Raw genomic sequence first — 21782 nt, forward strand, 5'->3', positions numbered from 1 at the left:
TACCAACTCTATATTATTGTTTTTATTCAATTATTTTTATTTACAGTGACGCAGCCTCACAACCCAAACCAGGCCCGCGCGCCGCCACCCCCCCCCCCCCCCCCCCCCCCCGGGGAAAAAACCAAAAGCCAATACTATATATGATGTGAATACCAACTCTATATTATTGTTTTTATTCAATTATTTTTATTTACAGTGACGCAGCCCCACAAATGAAGCTGGCCTTTATAATTGATTTGTGAAGTCAATAAAATTATCAAAGCATGAATTGAAAACTACATATGATATGAATACCAACCATATAGTCTTGTTTTTATTTAATTATTTTTATTTACAGAGCGCAGCCGGCAGACCCGACCGCCTCCCCCAATAAAGCAGCCAAAGAGCCAATAAAAAGGCAGGGTATAGAAACACACTCACAAATGAATTAGCAAAGAACACCCCATTAGGAGAAAATGGACTTGTTCATTCTTTCTCTTCCTCTCTTTGCTATTGCTCTCTACTATCTCTATTGTGCTTGGAAACCCAGAAATTCCAATACAAATAATGAAAAGCTTCTTTCTCTACCACCGGGTCCGAAATGTTGGCCTATCATCGGCGATAACCTTAACTATATTTTCGGATCCCAAAAGGGTGGTCAGGATAAATTCTTCGAACAAAGGACCAACAGCTACTCTCACAAGCTCTTCAAGACGAAGTTGTTCAATGAAGATATGCTCTTCTTCTGCACCGCAGAGGGAAATAAGTTCGTCTTCTCCAACGAGAACAAGCTTGTTAAATCATGGTTTCCGAAAACCTTCGAGAAAATCTTCGCCGCCCCCAACAGTTCGTCGGTGATAAGGGACGAAATAAAAATATTCCGCAAAGTTGTTGTCCAATTTCTCAAGCCTGAGTCGCTGAAAAATTATGTGGATATCATAGACTACGAGACCCAGAAGCACTTGAAGACGTGCTGGGACGGCAAAAAAGAACTAACGGTGTTCCCGCTGATGATTAGCTACACCATCGGATTAGGTTTTCGACTCTTCTTGAACACCGAGATCGACCCGAAAGAAAAAGAAATACTTGATCACCAATTTCATGATGTTTCCCGTGGGTTTTTTCCGGTGTTTCCTTTTGATCTTCGCGGAACGAAACTTAATGTAGCCATCAAAGCAGCCAAGCAGATCACCAAAGTTGTTGAGAAGATAGTAAAGCAAAGGAGGAAAGAGATTTTGGAAAACAAGGCCGCCTTTGAGGATGCTCATGACGTTTTAACCTACTTGCTCATGGAGGCCAACGGCATCTTATTTAAAAACGACTACGACATTGCCAAGAAACTGTATGGCTTTGTCAATGGTGCAAATGGAAGTTCAAGCGCTTTGATTTCTTCTATCATGTTCTATCTTGCAGATCTTCCTCATGTTTACGACCGGGTTCGCCAAGGTAAATTTTATTTTATTACTCTGCACATTTTCGTCTAGCTAATGCTAAACATCTCACATCCAATTATATGTAATTTGGATGGAAATATTTCATAAAGTATGTATAATTGTGTATCCTATATATATATATATATATGTTGTGGAAATCATAAATTCATAACCATGCTCTTGATTAATTCCATGTATATAAATATATAATAAAAATAATGACAGAGCAAATGGAGATTGCAAATTCAAAAGCACCAGGAGAGCTGTTGAACTGGGGGGATATACAAAAGATGAAGTATACTTGGAATGTGGCATGTGAGGTTATGAGACTGGCTCCACCCATTCAAGGAAGTTTCAGAGAGGTCCTTACTGACTTTGTCTATGATGGATTTCGTATCCCAAAAGGATTCAAGGTGATAAGATTTTGTGACTAAATTAACCTCATAATTACGAGAATGGTTATTATATGACAATTAAACATAGACATGCTCCATGTGTTTCCATATTTTTCTTGAACGTTCAATTGTAATCATATGAAAAAGTGGATATTTTTAGAAAATTAATTAAATTGTTACATAATATATAAATCCTATTGATGATTCTCAACAATAATAACGAATATATAGTATCCTTTTATAATTATATATGACTAATATTTATGATAATTTTGATGTTGGTATATATGTAGATACACTTAAACGCCTTTGCAACACATAAAAACCCGAAATACTTTCCAGATCCGGACAAGTTTGACCCATCCAGGTTTGAAGGAAATGAACCAGTTCCATTTTCATACATCCCATTTGGAGGAGGACCTCGAATGTGTCCCGGAAAAGAGTATGGTCGTTTGAATGTACTGGTTTTCATGCATAATATAGTCAAAACTTACAGATGGGAAAAGGTGATCACGGACGAGAAAATTACAGCCAACCCACATTCAGCTCCCAGCAAAGGCCTTCCTATTCGCCTTTATCCGATCAATTAAAAATCATAATTCTGCATTTGGAATCGTCAAGTTGCTAGCATGCAGGACAACTTATATATGCTCATGTGTTTCCAGATTTTTCTTGAACGTGTTTATTTAATGCTAATAACATATTTATGCACTTCTGTATTTTTTTTCAAAAAAGTTTATTTAAGTGGGTTGTCCCGCGTGGTGGCGACTGATAAATGCAATAGTTCAAATTAATTATTAGTGCTCGATGGCTTGATGTTATTTTATGTGAAATTACAAGAATACCCCTCTTAGTTGAATCTATATACACGCCGATCATAGCACAAATTGTGTATTGTTCGATACATGTTTATTGTGAGAGTTTTGAACTTTGGATCTCCAAACCATATACTTTGACTTACAAAACGTTTTGCACTTGTATTAAATTACGTGACCTGTAAATTAAAATATAATACCACATTAATTAAGAACATATATATATATATATATATATTTGTCGACGATAATTAACCAGCTATTTTTTTTTTGGTTGTAGATATAAAAGTGTGTTTCATGTGCATGTTGAACTTTAGGTTATATCTATAATTTAAGGGAGATTTTATTGGATTTCTCATAATAAAAAATTGAATAGAAAATTACAAAAATAAATACCAAATAAGGAAGAAAATTGAAAAAATAAAATAAAATTTACAAGGAGGTTTTTACAAATGAAATTCCGCAATTTTGTTTAAATATTATGCCATTTAATATTTTTATTGAAAAAAATAAACATTAAAAGTGGATTAATAACTTTTCTTGGACAATTGTCCATATTTAATCCACTTGTAGAAAACCAAACGAAGTCAAAACGGACCCCACATATACAATATTTGATGGTATGAAAAATATCCATTTTATTTTTTAAATTTAGCAACATATAAAAAATATACATTTATTTAACCATATTATCATTTGAAATTGTAACTAACTTACTGCAAAACTTTTTTTTTTTAACATTACCCATTAATTATATATGGTTTCCCATATTAAAATTAAATTATAATAACACTAAATTCAATACAGAATTTAACATATTAACATACAATAAATTAACATTAAATGAAAAGAAACGAATTCTACTAACACTAGAATCTAAAAATTACGATTCGATAATTTAAAAAATTAATATAATAAAAAAATTAAAAGAAATCGAATTCTAATAACATTAAATTCTAAAATACAATATTGTAGTTACACACACGTATATAGTCATAAATTAACCCGATCAAAATAAACATAGTTATAAATGATAAGTAATTAATTAAAAAAAAATAGTTGACAATAACATGCTATTCACTTGTAAACAAAGAAAAAAAAAACAAAAAACAAAAAACAAAAACAAAAGCATTAAAAACAGCACCTGCTTTCCTTGTGTATATGGATTAATTGAAAGGAAAAAACAAAAAAATAATAGAAAACTTAAACTATAAGAAAATTGGACTGGGGTGCTATGGCATCCTAAGTCCAATCCTCAAGTCCAATTGACACTCCACATTTGACAGGACCTACCTGGCAAACTCTCATAAATAATGTATCATACTATATACTTAGTGCTGCCAAATGGTGTATTATATCTCGAACCATCATTGGCAGTAACACAACCCAAAAAAAAAAACCCATAAACATAAACAAAAACCATGGAATGAACCTAAATCATGACCCTTAACATTCTAAAGGCATCATGGCTAGAAATAAACCATGGGAGTAATCCATCTTAGGATCCTTAACCTTCCAAAGGCTTCGTGGCAATAAAGAAACCATAAGAAGAACCCATCTCACAACCTTTAACATTCTAAATGTATTATGGCAACCCAATTCAGTAATAATATAATAACATAACTTAGCACCAAGTACTATATGGTACAATAATTAAAATACAGTATGTAACAGCCCAGACTACCTGCATGCGATATTGTCCTCTTTGGGCCTGGAGAATCCTCTTACAACCTAGCCTTCAAGGTTTTGTCAAAACGCTTTGCAAGGGAAAAGTATTCACACCACCTTATAAGGCATGTTTTGTTCCCCTTTCCAACCGATGTGGGACTTCACAATCCTCCCCCTTGGGGCTCAACGTCGTCGCTAGTACACCGATCCTGGTACTGGCTCTGATACCAATTGTAATAGCCCAGACCACCCGCATGCGATATTGTCCTCTTTGAGCCTGGAGAATCCTCTTACAACCCAACCTTCAAGCTTTTGTCAAAATGCATCGCAAGGGAAATGTATCCACACCACCTTATAAGGCGTGTTTTGTTCTCCTTTCCAACCGATGTGGGACTTCACACAGTATTCATAAAACAATGTTTCCATGATCATACTTTTCCACTTTTCTAAACAATACTAAACCATAAGCATAATTTAATATTCAAATCCGATAGTTTATTTAAATATTCTAAAAGTTCCAACTTACCATTTCATGTCAAAATATAAATATAACAGTGAAATATATATCACCATAAATCATTTTAAGTACTTTGAAATGCAAATGATGAAAACATGCTTAAATATATAGAATTTTCCAGTTCACTTTCTCAAAACCAATATTTTTCAAAATGATTTAAAATATCACTTCAAATACCAAGACATTCAAATAGCAAGGCTCACAAGTTCACTATGTACTCATTAGAATTTAAAATCACTTAAAATCTTATCAAAAATCATGTAAAACAATAACATACATACATATATATATATATATATATATATATATATATATATGTGAAGGCACACTTCCATATATGCATAAATGATTATGTAAATCAAACCATATAAACATAAAATATTCAAACCATTTATATATTGAACTAATCTGCCCAAAAAATTTAAAAATATAAACCACTCATAGATACTCCATTGATTAGTCCCGCTCCTCCGCAGGGTTACCTCTAGGCAAAGTATGAATACCTATAATATAATAAAATATGTCTTAGACTTCAAAAATCAAACCAAAGGCATTGGTCTATTCTATATTATAAAAAAACGATAGAATTACATAAATTAGACACCAAGCGATCCAATTATACTGTGAACCCTTAGGATCAAGTGATTTTTAGCCCAAAAGCCAATTTTATGAAATTGAACCTTCCAATGGGTCCTATAAAAATAACATTTAATTACACAAATTCAATTCCAATTTGATGCTAAGTTATCCACACACAGTCCAATTTTATATGGTATTTAACTAATTGACTCAAAATGAAAATATATTCAGACGATGTTCGAAATTCACAAACTTTATATCAATGAAAAACTTGTTGAATGGGTCACAAGAATCTAAGCTCACCTTCATCCAATCCGAGTTCCTTCATCTACAATCTGGCCGGAGATTTGGAGGCTATAGTCTCCGAAGTATGGCCTTCATGCCTGGCCAGCGTGTGGTGGTCAACAATAGCTGAAAAAAAAAAATAATCAAAACCAGCTTGACTATGTTGCTGCTCATATGGGTTTGGGTCTACTTGGTTTGGGTCTCTCTGCAGCCTACTATGTATTTTAGAGATTTTGAAAATTTTTGGGTACTTTTACAACTGTATAATGAAGGTACAGGTCCCAATGTATATATAAAACCCTAGATAACTAAATACAAAAATCTAGAATTAGTTTGGACACTAATATAATATTAATGCTCAAAACTTCTTAGAATGATAACTTTTCAACTATAAAATTAGGTGTCCCCCCAACCTATGAACTCGTATCGATATGTTCTATGCAAAGTATATCAATCAAACCCAAAACTTGACTATACAAAAAGTCAAATATGAGACCCATAAAATATCTAGTTGGTCAAACTCAATCAAAGTTTCAAAATTCAGGCATTTATTAGGATGGGGTGTTATAGCATTTGATAATCATTTTATATTACTTGACAATGTTGATATGTATGTATGAAAATGTATATTTTGTCATATTATTTTAGTTGGATTATGTTGTATAGAACTTTTGTTATAATTGTCTTACCAAATAATACTTGTAAAAAAGTGTTATCTGATTTATTGAAATTTCAGCAGGATGAAACCATCTATATTAACTGCCAGTATTAGCAAATGCAATATTCCTAGTTAATCTACCATCCAATTTTATGATAAATCGGTGGCTTATTTATGTTTTTCGTTCAACTTAGTTCTTAATATATATTTTTTTCATCCTTGCTTCTTCATATAAAGTACCATTAGGCCCATTTAGGATTTAATCATGGACATGTGACTATATGTCATTTTGTTTGTTATTGAATCTTGAATTGTCCAACAGGACTATTTAAGAATGCATAATTTGAATGATGATTTAATAACTCTGACATTTGTATCTACTATGATTTCGTATGGTATATCCTTATTATTCTTTGAGTACATACTAGATGTATTAATATATCCATTCATGTACTTGAAGAACTCTAGGTAAATGCTGCTAGAAATTTTAGCAGATCTAAACAAGAGTTATTTGTTACATAGAATTTGCATTCTTGAATGGGATAGGACCACTACCAAATAAAGCTTACTTAATACAGTCATTCTCAACCATTGGTAAATCTCTCTCAACTACAATCCAATTTTAACCATGGCATAATTTTCATTTATAGCCAAATTGGGATGGATCTTTGATAGTTTTTGATGTATGAAATAGATGGACAAAGTTGGATTCATCTTCCAAATTGGCTTGCTAGAGAATATATTGATGGTGTGGCATTATTTATTGAAGTTATTAAACAACATGTAGATGATGAAGGTAAAAACACATTGCTCATGCCGTAATTATCTGAATGCCTAGTTGAAATCTATTGAGGCCGTACATATACATTTTTAAATGTATAAGTTTTCTAGATTATATGTAAATTGAGTTTTCCATGGAGAAGAGCATACAACAACCATGAGAGTGCTAGACCAAATAATTTGAATGGTGGAAAGCAAGAAACAAAATATATTGGTGCATGTTATGATGATGATAAGTTGGATATTTTGAATGATGTTCATCAATCTTATAATTATGATGATATGGAAAATGTTGAACCAAATACATTCAATAAGGAAATCAGAAATAATGACCATGGATTTGACAATCTGTTTGCTAAAACTAGGAGAAAATTATATCTAAAGTGTAAGCTATAACCATTAACTTTGTGGTTAAGTTAATGTATCTAAAGTTCTCAATCATCGGAGCACTAAATCAATTGATATGTTATTTCAATTATCAGGTGAAGTCTTCCTAGAAAATGCAAATGTGAAGTCCCACATCGATTGAAAAGGGGAACGAAACACACGTTATAAGTTGGTGTGGATACATTTCCCTTGCGATGCGTTTTGACAAAACCTTGAGGGCTGAGTTGTAAGAGGATTTCCCAGGCCCAAAGAGGACAATATCGTATGCGGATGGTCTGGGTTGTTACAGTTGGTATTAGAGCTAGTATCCGGATTGGTGTACCAGCAAGAACGCTGGGCCCCAAGGAGGGAGGATTTTAAAGTCCCACATCAGTTGGAAAGGGGAATGAAATACGCCTTAAAGGTGGTATGGATACCTTTCCCTTGCGATGTATTTTGACAAAACCTTGAGGGCTAGGTTGTAAGAGGATTCCCCAGGCCCAAAAAGGACAATATCGCATGCGGGTGGACTGGACTGTTACAAATTTGACCTCCTTAAATCCAAATCCTAGGTCCTTTGTCCTCAATTCTTGACGGATTATGAGATTCGAGGACATTAATTCTGAAACCTTTCCAGCAAGATTTCAGCCACCACAGGTCCGATCTTCGGAAGGAGCATGTGTGAGTTGTGAAAATGATCCTGTGGTGGATATTGGCTAATACACGTGCTTGAGGTGAGTTATCCACCTTCAAATTCATTTTCGGGTGTTAAATTATATATATTTTGTGTCAAATGAATATTTGAAAAATATATTCTATGTGTTGGATATTTAGTAAAATTTTTATATGAATTTATATTCCTAAATTGTGATGATTTCGATGTATGTGTTCCTGTTTATATAATTTGGATTAAAAAATTATGATTTAAAATTTTATTATATTATTGTTGAATTTAATTGTAGAATATTTATATTTAATAAAAACATATATTTATAGGAATTTATGCATTGTGCAATTTTATTCTATTTTAATGCAATTTTTCATATATTGAATTTTGAGGAATTGAAGTAATATTTATTTTAAAATATTGTTAATTTCATTGATGGATTTATTATTTATAGGAATTTTGATTATTGTGGATTTTATGAGGTTTAAATGAAATATTTGATTCAAATTGGTTTTGAAGATTTGAGAAAGAAATATTAATTTAAACTATTATGCTCATATAATAATTGTGCATATAAATTATATTTTGATTTAGAGGAAATTCGAATTTAATTTTTATTAAATTATTGTAGAGCCAATTTTGCAAATTTTGATGCATAATAAATTTATGTGCATGAGTTTTAGAATATATGAAATTCATGAGGTGTTAATATTATTTTGGACAATGGTTGGATTTATGGATCCAAAGGAAAACTATTTATTTTAAATTTCTTATGCATTGAGATGAATTTCGTAATTTATTTTATGGTATTGGGAAAATTATATTTCCATATGGTTGGGTGTACGATGATGGATTTAAATTGATGGATCAGAATTGATGGGTACTATCCCGTATTTCATTGAATTTTTGGAAATGGTATATATGTATGGTTTATGGTTTTAAAAGAAATGTGGATCAATGGACTTGAAAATGTATATATATATATATATATATATATATCTCTTTGGTTTTCAAGACTCACTATGCAATACCGTTGTTCTGTCTTGTGGATGTGATTAGTGCTTGGGCAGATTGTTATGAGCCTGTAGGTTTATACTCTCCTATGGTTGTCATCGGACCCAAGAAGACAAGTTTAACATTGGCCATAGCCGTCCCCTTCCATTGCCCGGATTGAGGATTATTGACAGAACCCGCCTCGGGAACCTTTCCAGGATCCCTTGGGTGGCCCCGCCTAATGAAGTCCCACTGGACAATCTCTAGAAAATATCCAATGGAACCTCAATATATATATATATATATATATAAGTCCACAACCGGCCTACTGTACTACAGGCCATAACCACACACATGAGTACCATGGTCTCTATTGAGTCCCATATTTAAAATCAGAATATTCTATGAGTATCAACAAAGTTTATAAGTATAAATAAGTAATAAATAAGTCCAGAAGATAACAATAGGTAAAGAAAAGATAAATACGGCTGCTATCGTGGAAGGAATAAAATGATAAGTTGTGCGCGAGGTAGACTGCTACTAGCTGCCTGGGCCTAGGGGAAAGAATTTAAAACAATAAAACGTGAGATAAAGAAATCTCAGTGAGTGGCATAGTATAATAGAAAAATAATGATTTATTTCAGAAAAATCTTTCTCTCAAGACCTCTCATTCCACTCGTTTGAAAAGTTCTCCATTTAAAAATCATTTCACAAAATCCAAACTTGTACCCCAATTAACATCATAAAAACCGACGCTCAAAAGTATGAATTAACGATCATTATAATATTATGAAATGTCTCAAATCAAGATATAAACATTTGAGCATAAACTATAATAAATACAGTTCCACCAAATAAATATGAAAATATAGAAATCACCACAATATTTATAAATCAGCAATATATACAAACATATACAATGTACCATACGATGTACCAATCTATAAACCGTGGGATACACCCACCTCACGACCCTCAATATATGAACAGTGTCATGGAAATAATAAATAACCGTCGGGACGTACCCAACCTCACGGTCCGTGGCAATAATAAACCGTTGGATGATACCAACCTCACGGCACCGTGGTAATAATAATAAACCATCGAATAAATCCGACCTCACAGTCCGTGGTAATAATAGATAACCGTTGGATGAAACCAATCTCACGGCACCGTGGTAAACCTAGCGTGCTGTAATATAATACTAAACCAAACTCTGGTACTATACGGTACATCAATTTAAAATAACCGGTACAGTATCTTACCATATCATAAATCATAATTTAATATTTGCGCTCAACCGCTTGTCTAATGTTTCAAAAAAACTTCAAATCATTATTTCTTACTAAAATAAGAAAATACCACAGTGAAATATATTCACCATAAACCGATTTTAAGCATCTAAAAATTTATAAAATATTTGAACATGCTTAAAATCATATAATTTTCAATATGCATTCTCAAATCGATTAATTTCCAAAGTGATTTAAAACCTCAATTCAAGTACCAAAATATTTAAATACCACAAGTTCATTCATCAACTCATTGGAATTGCCAAACGTTTAAAATATTGACAAAAATCATATAAAATGATAACACATATATGTAAAAGCAGATCCTCATGCATCCATAGAATGAACATTCAAATCAAACGATAGATATAAGTAAAATACTCAAACCACATATATATATTATACTATATACCCAAAACATTTAAAAATAATATAACCACTCACAGTACTATAGATGCTCACGTCTGCCCCTCTACAAGATCGCCTCCAGGCTCAACTCAAGTGCCTCTAATATAATAAAATATTTTTCAGGCTCCAAACGACTAAACCAGAGACACTTGTATAATTTAAATGTCTCAAAATAATTCACAGTACTACAAAATTGCATAAATTGGACACTGGACAGTCCAATTATACCGCTTGTCCTTAGGATTCGGTACCCAAAATTGGGGATTTTCACCCAAACCTAATATTTCAAAATCGAACCACCTAATGGGTCCTAATAATAACCAATTTCACTAATTCAACTTCAATTTTAACTAATTTGACCAACTTTGTCCAAACACAGTCCCCAACTTATCCGAAAATTAACTAATTGATCCAAAAATGGAAAAATTATCAAACGACCTCCAAAATTCACAAACTTTATATTGGAGAAAAGCCCAAGAGACAAGGAACTCATCAGTATGATCACCATGGTCAAAGTTTCCTTCGGTGGCAGGAAAACACTGTTGAAGCATCGGCCAAACTTTCCATTATCGGATCTTTCAAACGGTGAGAAATCTGGACAAAATAAAATAGTGGAAAATGTGTATGGGTTGGCCTGAAACGACCAAGAAATGAGAAAATCCGGCGACCAACCTCGCCGGCCGCCGCGGACTTCACCGGGCCGATCTAGGCGCATCCGGCCACTTCTTACCGGAAAATTTCACAGCTGAGCTCACCTTCAAGTGATCTTTCTAGTTGGCTGGCAGATGTAAGGGGTGGTTGGCCGGAAATGGAAAAAATGGCGGTGATCCGGTTTGACGGTAAACAGGTCGAAACGACCCAATTCGGACCCACGGGTTTGAGGAGAGAATTTCTTGGGTTTTGGGAAAGAAATGGGTATTTTGGGCTTTGTTTCTTGTTTGACACGCTTATCTAGGCTTATATAAAGCCTTGGATCACTAACAGACAAAAACTGGGGACTAGCTTGGACACTTTAAAACTTATGCTTAAAAATTCTCAGAACCATAACCTTTTATCCGTAACTCAGAATTTGGCGTGCTGCCAGTCTATGAACTCATATCGACAAGATCTCCACAATGGTACCTTAGTCAAACCAAAAATATTGGCTATTGAAAAAGTCAACTTGAACCCATATATTGTTCACTTGGTCAAACTTGGTCAAACTTAGTCAATTTGGTCAAACTTGTTTAATCATGCATATTTTTTGTATGGGGTGTTACAATTATAGCATCGGCGCTGCTGGGACGCCAGAGTGGCCTAGATCCAGGTTTCTCTCTTTAACATTCCCGTCAGGCTGTGCTTTGAGACGCTGGGTGCCGTCGGACATCACTGATTTATAGTGTGTTGCGTCAAATGGTTTTCTCGATATGATTTTCAAAATAAAATGTTTTAAAAGAGTATTTAAAATAAAAATATATTTAATTATGTTTTTATCATTTATTCAGATTAATGTTTTAAAATGCATTTTACCATGATTTTATTATTTAAATTGATTTGGTGTTTTGAAATAAACTTTATTATATTCTTTATCATTTATTTCAAATATATGTCTTAAATTGATTTAAATATTTCTTTTATTATCTAATTGATTTATTCTACTTATTTCAAACTAATTATTAAAATGCATTTATTCATATTTTTATTGTTGTTTCAATGTGGATTTTAATATGAAATTTATTGGATTTTATTGCCTATGCAAATTGAGGTATTTTAAACTAATTAAAATAATTCTTTTATTATTTATTATTTTATTGATTTAATTAATAAATTTTATAAATTATATATTGAGTTTTATTTTGTTTGGTTAATTTGCTTTTGTACTAAATTCTTTTAATACATATCCTATTATTTATTTGTGACTTTATTTCATCTTATGATATTTTATTATAAATTCAATTATTTGTTATTAAATTATCCATAAGGTTATATTGTAAGTTTTAAATTAGTCATATTTTATTTATTATTTACTTCATTAATTTTAGGGTATAATATGATGGATTTTGTGAAAATGTTTTAAAAAGGGAGATTTTTCCAATTAAGTGGAATGGCGAGGATTTTGAGAGAAAATGTAGATTTTACTTATTTACAATTATATAACTATTTATTTATTTATTATTAATTAATCAAGTTGACTACGTTATTATTATTATTATTGCTATTAATGTATAGTAGTATATAGTAAACTGGATTACTCACTAAGATGATTAGCATTTCATGTTTTTTAATTCGTTTCCCAAGACCCAGGTTAATAGATATTGATCGTCCGGAGCGAGCTCGAAGTTTTGGTTTGTTGCCAATTTCCAAGGAGTTCTCCTTTCTTATCCTTCCATCTTGTATTATTTCTTTCCATCCTCTTGTGTTAATCTTATATTCATATTCAGATGTATCTTATAATGCTTTGTATACTATATTGGACATTTATTTATATAATATTGCTTCTGTTCCCTATGTGATATTTGAAGTACTGCAAACTTGTGATAATAAATTGTAGTAAGGTGGAAGGAATAAAGGGATATTACTATAAGTATTTTTTCTGCGCAGGAAAGTTTGTAGTAAGTCCAACTCTTAGGAAAAATGCTATTAGATTTTCCATTGGAATGTCCGATAGGATTTTTCTAGAATCAAGGTTTGTCTAGAGTTTCGGTAAGAGATCTTAGACAGATCCCGACACATTATTTATTATTGCCCTACTGTAGTAGATAATATAAATTCTATTAGTATATATGTCTCACATTTATTATTAATGTTGTAGATGTTGTTATATATGGACAATCTACTTTGTTTAATTATTTTATATAGTATGAATGTTGTTATAATAATTGTTAAAAAGACAACAAAAATAAATTACCAGGGAAATTAAATTTTAAAAATAAAATTGTAGTTTTAGAAATAAGTAATTTTTGTACAAAATAAATTCAAAAAAAAAATTGAAAGATGCTTTGCCAACGAAAACAAATATTTGTTAAGGAAAAATAACATTATTGACAAACAAATTTTCCTTTAAAACCCATTTTGCGAAGAAAATATTATTTTGTCCGCAAAAACTCAATTACCCCACCAAACATTTCCTCGCTAAATGGATGACTTTTTTTAACAAAATAATTATTTGGCTGGCAAAAGACCTATTGCCAAAAAAAATGATTCCTCGCTAAAGCTAAGTGATTTTGCCACAAATACTTATTTGATCGAAAAAGATCTATTTCTGACAATTAATTCCTCACTAAAAAGAAGTGTTTTGCCGACAAAATACTTCTTGTCTTTAAAAGACCTATTTCCCACAAACAATTCCTCCTTATAAGAGATGTATTTTGCTGACAAAATTTTTCTTATGTTGGAATAAAAGCTGTTGCCAACAAAATTGTTCCTCACTAAAAATAAGGTTGATTGCCAACAAAATAAATTTTGTAGGGAAGAAAATTTACCAACAAAATATTTGTTGCCAATTAGTTTTCAATTGTTAAAACAAATATTATAAAAACCTTTTCAGACCATATGTTTTACCTGCTAAATATTTTTCCAACAAATTTTAGACCTTTTCAGACCACGTGTTTTACCGGCTAAACGTTTTTCCAACAAATTTTAGCTTGATGGTAACACCTTTTGGCGAGAATATTTATATTTTGTCAACAAAAGTTTTATTTGGGGAAAAGTTGAATTTTGTCGGTAAACACAATCACAGAGAAAGTATATGTGATGAAATTTTCTATGAAATTATATTTGTTGATAAACCTTTTGCCAGCAAATTTTTTACTTTTGCCGACAAAATTCTTTTGCAGGTAAAATGTTCTTTTCTTGTGGTGAATTAATACCACTAAGTTAAAAATTTCATTAAAAATGATTTTAAAATTCAAAACTTCGAATGATGATTTGTATATTAAAATTTGAAGCCAAACTAGAAACAGAAAAATTAAAATAAATAATTTGATAATAAAATAGAGTTTTTACCAAAATCAGACATATAATTATAACTTGATTAATTAGGAAAAAAAATCTAATTTTTTCAATCATTAATTTTCTGCCTAAACCCGTTGTCTCAAATCCATAACAGCATATGTAGCTTACCACTGAGACAAAAAATCTAGTTTGAGAAACTTTAAAAAATAATTTTACTGATTTTCCATATATCTCTAGCTACTTAAAATAATTTATTACAGTTTTTAAAGGAAAATGTTGTATAAATAAGAAGAATCAGGAAGGAGAAAGAGAAAAATTAACAGTGATACATTTATTTATTTTATATTTTGAAAGGGGCATTATATATTTTTTATTCTAAAAATAAATATGAGATATACAATGTTAAAAGAAAAGAAAAAAAAAAAATAGGGGGGACCCTTGCCCCCTGGTTACCATGTAGATCCGCCTATTGCCATAACAAAGTCATCCTAAAATTCGTTATAAACTACTTACTCAAATTTGTTTCAATTTCAAATTGTAAATTGTTCCTCAATTTTCTAGGTCATATACTTTGATTTGCATTGCATAATTTGTTATTAACCGTTAAAAAAATCAAAAACAAATAGACACTGACAAATGACAATAAAAGTATTACTTTTTAAAAAGAGAATAATCAAAAAAAAAAAAACCTCAACGCTAAACAGTAAAAACTCTTTCTTTTTTTCCAAGTGAGTACATTCCTATCGATCAAATTCCAACAACTACGAGTACAAATAACACGCAAGTGGAGTTTTTTTGAGTTCTTTTCTTTTTTCTTCCTTATTATTATTATTATTATTCGGTGGTAGGTGAATTCTATCAACACATTAGTAAGTCATATGATGGTTGCATACATATCGAATGCCACCCACTGAACAGTGTCTACCTATCTATCTATATATGCATTTAGATTTCCACATGCCAAGTAAAATATAGGAACACCCATTTGCACAAAATGGACTTGTTCATCCTTTCTCTTCCTCTTTTCGCTGCTGCTCTCTATTATATCTATTGTGCATGTAAACCCATTAGAAGTTCCAAAACAAACAATGAAAAGCTTCTTCCTCTCCCACCAGGACCCAAAAGCTGGCCTCTCATCGGTGACAACCTTCACTATCTTTTGGCATCTAAAAATGGTACTCAGGAAAAATACATCGCAGAAAGGTCCAACAACTACTCTTCCAAGATCTTCAAGACCAAGCTGTTTAACGAAAACATGCTCATCTTCTGCTCAGCCGAGGGAAACAAGTTGGTATTCTCCAACGAGAATAAGCTTGTCAAGTCATGGTTTCCAAAAACCATGGAGAAAATCTTTGCAACCACACACGATAATAATGGGTTCGCAATAAGAGACCACATAAAAGTGTTTCGCAAAGTCATCTCCCAGTTTCTGAAGCCGGACTCACTGCAAAAGTACATACATATAATCAATGATGAGACGCAAAAGCACTTGAAGACGTACTGGCATGGCAAAGACCAAGTAACGGTGCACCCCCTTTTGGTTAACTACACCATCGGATTGGGATTTAGACTATTTTTAAACATGGAGGTCGAACCGAAAGAAAAAGCCACACTTGGTCGAAATTTTCTTCGAGTTTCTGCCGGTCTATATCCATTACATCCTTTCAATCTTCCCGGAACGAAACTTAACGTGGCCATCAAAAGCGCAAGGCAGATCACCAAACTTGTTGAGAAGATGATAAAGCAGAGGAGGAAGGATCTTTTGGAAAACAAGGCTCCCACTGAGCCTGCTCATGACCTTTTATCCCACTTGCTCATGGAGACCAATACCCAAGGCACCATATTCGAAAACGACTATGACATTGCCAAGAAACTGTATGGTCTGGTAAATGCTGGGTATGAAAATCCAAGCGCCTTGGTTTCTTCTATTATGGCGTATCTTGCAGATCTTCCTCAAGTTTGCGATCGGGTTCGTCAAGGTATATATATATATATATATATATGATTTTAGTTAGTACTATGCATGTATGCCCATGTTATAGTTGGCGTGGATGTCCACGTACATGTAATTTTGAATAATATATTTCTATATCTTATATGCATATATCTTAAATATTTTATGAATAACATGTAATTTAATCAAGCGTCCATATCTATACTAACATAGGTAGATACATGTATAATAGTAAAACTGTATCTATCAATAATTTGCATGCCCATGTTGCTATAAACTTCGCTTCAAATTACATGCAATCCCAAATATATATATTCCATGGTTTATATATAATTGTGTGTAATACTTCATATGAATTACATATATTTGGACAACAGCTATACAATAACGGGATATGAACACGTATGACTGCACAACTATATATGGATTCGTAAATTTTATTACTATGTATTATCACCTAGCATATATTGAATATTTGACACCGATTACATGTAATTAGTGTGGAATATCACAAAGATTGTACTTAATCGGGTATCCTAGGTCTATATGGATGTAACTAAGCATAATATATATTTATATATATATATATATATATTTTTTTTTTTTTTTATTTTGTTTTTTCTGCAAATCATGACTAAGTTCCTAACCATGCTTAATTAATTCCATATAATATATGATACCAATAATGACAGAGCAAATGGAGATTGCAAATTCAAAAGCACCAGGAGAGCCGTTGAACTGGGGGGATATACAAAAGATGAAGTATTCTTGGAATGTGGCATGTGAGGTTATGAGATTGGCTCCGCCCATTCCAGGAGATTTCAGAGAAGTCCTTACGGACTTCGTCTATGAAGGATTTCTTATCCCAAAGGGATTCAAGGTACATAAGCACATATAAATTTATGTTAATTTGTGATTAAACTTATAACCTAATAAAATATATAAATAATTATGACTATTATTTTTGTTAGGATTTTGCTCTGAAAAACGTTTTTTGCCTAAAAAATTTACACACATATTTTTATCCTTGCGCATAAATTTTTTATCCACCTACTTGGTAAGAGATAGGCATATAAATAGTTAGATGTATATTATAGAATAAGACAGATGCTGACTGTGATTTTTGTTATATAATTTTGATTTGATGTTATATAAATATGGCAGATACAATTGAACGCCTTTGCAACACATAAAAACCCAAAATACTTTCCGGATCCAGAAAAATTTGACCCATCTAGGTTTGAAGGACAAGGGCCAGTTCCGTATTCATATATCCCATTTGGAGGAGGGCCTCGAATGTGTCCTGGAATAGAGTATGCTCGTCTGAGTATACTGGTTTTCATGCATCAGATAGTCAAAACTTTTAAATGGGAAAAGATAATCCCTGATGAGAAAATTACTGCAAATCCAATTTCAGCTCCCAGCAAGGGCCTTCCTATTCGCCTTTATCCGATCAATCAAAGTCATTACTAATTGGCTTCGTTATTGTCAACTTAATTAATTATGCACCATGTCATCACTTTGTCTCTACATGTTTTCTTAAGCTTGTTTATGCTCATGTTCAACTTTTCTTTTTTCTTGTCTTTTTTTTCTCTTTTTTTTTCTGAATAAGTCATGGTCAAAGTTGCATGTGCATTCGTCGACTGTGCTTAATAAAAATTGTTAAGCGGATTTCAATGTCCGACTTAACACGTTGTAAAATATTATTTCATATTTGAATAGTTAATTTATGTGGAGTTGTTTTATTATTATCGTTATTATTATTATTATCGGCCAAGATATTCACTTTCCTGATCATCTTTTTTTATCATTATTGGTAGAGATGTTCAAACTCTTCATGTCACTAGATTATCCCCACAGATTCCGCCTCATGAATTCCTCAAGCAATCTTGGATGGTTCCGTTTAAAAAAAGTTTCATTGAGCAATTTTGTTGGATAATTCAACTGTCAATCAATTGTCAATTGTCAATTTAACCATGAACAACCAAACGCATGCAATTAAAAATAATAATCCAATATAATAAGATTAAAAAAATTAATTTCAACCTTTGTATTTAAAAAACAATTAAACTGCAATCCTTACCTTTTAGATATGCTTAAACTCTGTCAAAACTATCCAACGTGGCAGCTCAGTTACATTAATACCCCTATTTGCTTTAGAAATGTGGGCCCACCTTCGCTAAATTATCTACTTTTTACTCTATCAAAAATTATTTTTGTATGATTAGAAACCGAGAAAGATAAATCAACAAAATTTTTAAATGTTAAATATAAATTTTATAAAATAAAATTAATAAAAGCTAAAATGCAATTGACTCTATTAATTTTATAATTTATATATATATTAAAAAAAAAAGGGTTTTATAAGAGTGCCGTCACATATACATATTGTGTCTCATATCCTTAGACTGGTTTTAGATTGGACAACTCTTTTTTTTTTTTTCTTTTCTTTTTTTTCTTTTTTTTTAAATAAGATTGGACAAGTTAACCATATTAATTTGTGACAGTCTCTCTCTCGCTTCCTTCCAACACCCAGAACCACACCCCACCCCCCCCCCCCCCCCCCCCCCCCCACCCCCACCCCCCCAAGCAACCATGTCTCTCTCTCTCTCTCTCTCGCTTGTTCTTTCTCTCAATCAAATGAAACTAAAAAAGTTAGCTCAAGCTAGGGCTAATACTAGGATTCATTAAGCTAATAACATTGAAAGGATGTTATGAAAAATTGGATGTCTTTCTATAGACCTGCGCTTACTTAAGCAGTTTAGTTCTTTAGATTGTCTTATAATTAATTCCACCCAATTATTTTAAGTAGTTCCGATTAATTAATTATATGATCGAAACCATATACAATATATGCTAGTTTTTTTACTATTATATAAGTATAAATCCTCTTTTTTTTTTTGGATAATAATATAAATAAATCCATTAGAAACACCATGTATAAGTCATGAATTATTGTGTTGCCAAAAAAAAAAAAAAAGTCATGAATTATTGAAGTATCTTTGATAAGTACTTAATTAGATTTTGTTTGCAGTGTTATGTTGGGCTTTTTTTTTTTTTTTTTTTAATGAAAAGTTGTATTTCTGGACATTGTGTGTGTAGTAGAAAAGTTATGTAATGGAATATTATTAAATATCTGTTTCACCAGGCCCAAGACAATTTGAGGGATGGAAAAGGCTACTTTTGTTATTCAGTGTTTAAAATAAGTTTATTTTCTCATTTTGAAATACAAATCAAAACCAAACAATCTTCTTGTTTCAGATTAGTCCTCTTTAATTTCTCCAACTTTTCTCTCTATATTTTTCACTTTATTCTTTCTTCTTTAATATATAAATACTACTTTGAATCTTATATTTATATATAAAACTCATTACTTATTTTTATAACTTAATTACAATATATAATACAATTTTGTTTTAAATTCAATGAATACTATATAAAGATATACAAAAACAATTATTAACTAAATACCAAACCAAGTGCACCTCAATAGACATATACTTTACCTCGTTAACTTTAAAAAAGGTAACAAAAAAGAAAGTTTAGGATAATAGTCATGTGTGTGTATATATATATATATATATATAAAGGGCAATAAATTTAAAGAGGCAACCATATTGTTGGATTATTAGTTTTGGTTAATGAATGGTCAGGGAGCGTTGAAGCTTGAACAAGGCAGGTCGGCAGGCAATACCTGTAAAGCAAACTACTTCTCCCTAATTATTACTTTGTTTTTCTGCTGCCAACTTTTTTTCTTTTTCATTTATGTTTTCAATAATTTGCTCCAACTAAATTTAATATATAACGTAATACTAAAAAAAAAAAAAAAAAATATATAACGTATTCTATCATTTGATATATATATACATTTAATAAAAGGTTTCTGTTCATAAAACGAGTGTATCTATAGCTCTCTCTGTGTTAAATCTAAAATGGATTAGTTATTAGACACGTGTAGCATTTTCATTATGCCATGTCATATCTTGAGTAACGTGTAAAAACAAATGATATAGACAAACCCATGTACATACGTAAGAAACCTCTTGAAGTTCCATACAACACAACTCAATACTAAAAGAGAAGAACTTTGATTGCAAATACATGCACGTACATATATGTAGGATATACATAAGGCAGCTATCATCTCCCTCATTTAATTGTTTTCCAAAGAAATAAAATAAAATAATGTAATGTATGTGAATATATATATATATATATATATATATATATATATTTATATATTTATATATTTATATATTTATATATACATTTTTATATATATTTTGATCATGTATGTAAATATATTTGAAAGAATGATCTTTGGCATTATATAAAAATTGTTAGGCGGATGTCAATGTCTGATTTAACATGTTGTAAAATATTATTTCATATTTGAATAGTTAATTTATGTGGAGTTTTTTTTATTATTATAGTTATCATTATTATTATTATCGGCCAAGATATTCACTTTCCTAATCATCTTTTTTTATCATTATTGGTAGAGATATTCGAACTCGCCATGCCACTAGATTATCCACGTAGATTCCGCCTCGTGATTTCCTCAAGCAATCTTGGATGGTAGCAATTTTTATGGAGAATTCAATTGTCATTTTAGCCATGAATAACCAAACGTATGCAATTAAAAATAATAATCCAATATAATAAAATAAAATAAAATTAATTTCAACTACAATTTTTAAAGTTTTGATAATATCTATTTTAACCTTTGTATTTTAAAACAATTCAACTGCAATCCTTACATTTTAGAAATGCTTAAACACTGTCAAAATTATCGGACGTGGTGGCTACAGTTACATTAATACCCCTATTTGCTTTAGAAATGTGGGCCCACCTTTAAACATAGAAAAAGAAATTATGTTTATTTTCTTGCACTAAATAATTAATTTCCTTGTTTTCTTTTTTTCTTACACCTCTTTTTTAATGTTTATTTGTATTTCTTTTCAATACATTTGAATTTAATTTGCGCATAAAATTTTGCAAAAAAATCTACTTTTTACTCTATCAAAAATTAATTTTGTATGACTAGAAACCGAGAAAGA

At 31.3% G+C, this 21782-nt stretch overlaps 2 protein-coding genes across 2 annotated transcripts; both read left to right on the plus strand.

Moving 5' to 3' along the window:
• The first annotated feature begins 296 nt into the window (after positions 1 to 296).
• On the plus strand, positions 297 to 2666 carry LOC107421660 (beta-amyrin 28-monooxygenase). The gene is made up of 3 exons (XM_016030940.4): positions 297 to 1425; positions 1638 to 1825; positions 2101 to 2666. The coding sequence occupies exons 1-3, from the start codon at positions 456 to 458 to the stop codon at positions 2395 to 2397; spliced, it is 1455 nt and encodes a 484-aa protein (XP_015886426.2). The 5' UTR covers positions 297 to 455; the 3' UTR covers positions 2398 to 2666.
• Positions 2667 to 15766: 13100 nt separating this feature from the next.
• On the plus strand, positions 15767 to 18247 carry LOC107421649 (cytochrome P450 716A75-like). Its single transcript, XM_016030928.4, has 3 exons — positions 15767 to 16747; positions 17415 to 17602; positions 17887 to 18247. Exons 1-3 carry the CDS (start codon positions 16024 to 16026, stop codon positions 18193 to 18195), a joined length of 1221 nt encoding a protein of 406 aa, XP_015886414.4. The 5' UTR covers positions 15767 to 16023; the 3' UTR covers positions 18196 to 18247.
• Positions 18248 to 21782: the final 3535 nt, after the last annotated feature.

Source organism: Ziziphus jujuba, chromosome 5 (assembly GCF_031755915.1).
Source record: "Ziziphus jujuba cultivar Dongzao chromosome 5, ASM3175591v1".
NCBI classification, from domain to species: Eukaryota; Viridiplantae; Streptophyta; class Magnoliopsida; order Rosales; family Rhamnaceae; genus Ziziphus; species Ziziphus jujuba.

What these genes read in the sequence shown, in the direction of transcription:
- LOC107421649 (XM_016030928.4), top strand. Translation starts at nt 16,024, where the DNA reads ATGCTCATCTTCTGCTCAGCCGAGGGAAACAAGTTGGTATTCTCCAAC. An exon ending in TTGCGATCGGGTTCGTCAAG is followed by an intron (nt 16,748 to 17,414) that starts GTATATATATAT and finishes CAATAATGACAG; the next exon opens with AGCAAATGGAGATTGCAAAT. An exon ending in TTATCCCAAAGGGATTCAAG is followed by an intron (nt 17,603 to 17,886) that starts GTACATAAGCAC and finishes TAAATATGGCAG; the next exon opens with ATACAATTGAACGCCTTTGC.
- LOC107421660 (XM_016030940.4), top strand. Translation starts at nt 456, where the DNA reads ATGGACTTGTTCATTCTTTCTCTTCCTCTCTTTGCTATTGCTCTCTAC. An exon ending in TTACGACCGGGTTCGCCAAG is followed by an intron (nt 1,426 to 1,637) that starts GTAAATTTTATT and finishes AAATAATGACAG; the next exon opens with AGCAAATGGAGATTGCAAAT. An exon ending in GTATCCCAAAAGGATTCAAG is followed by an intron (nt 1,826 to 2,100) that starts GTGATAAGATTT and finishes GTATATATGTAG; the next exon opens with ATACACTTAAACGCCTTTGC.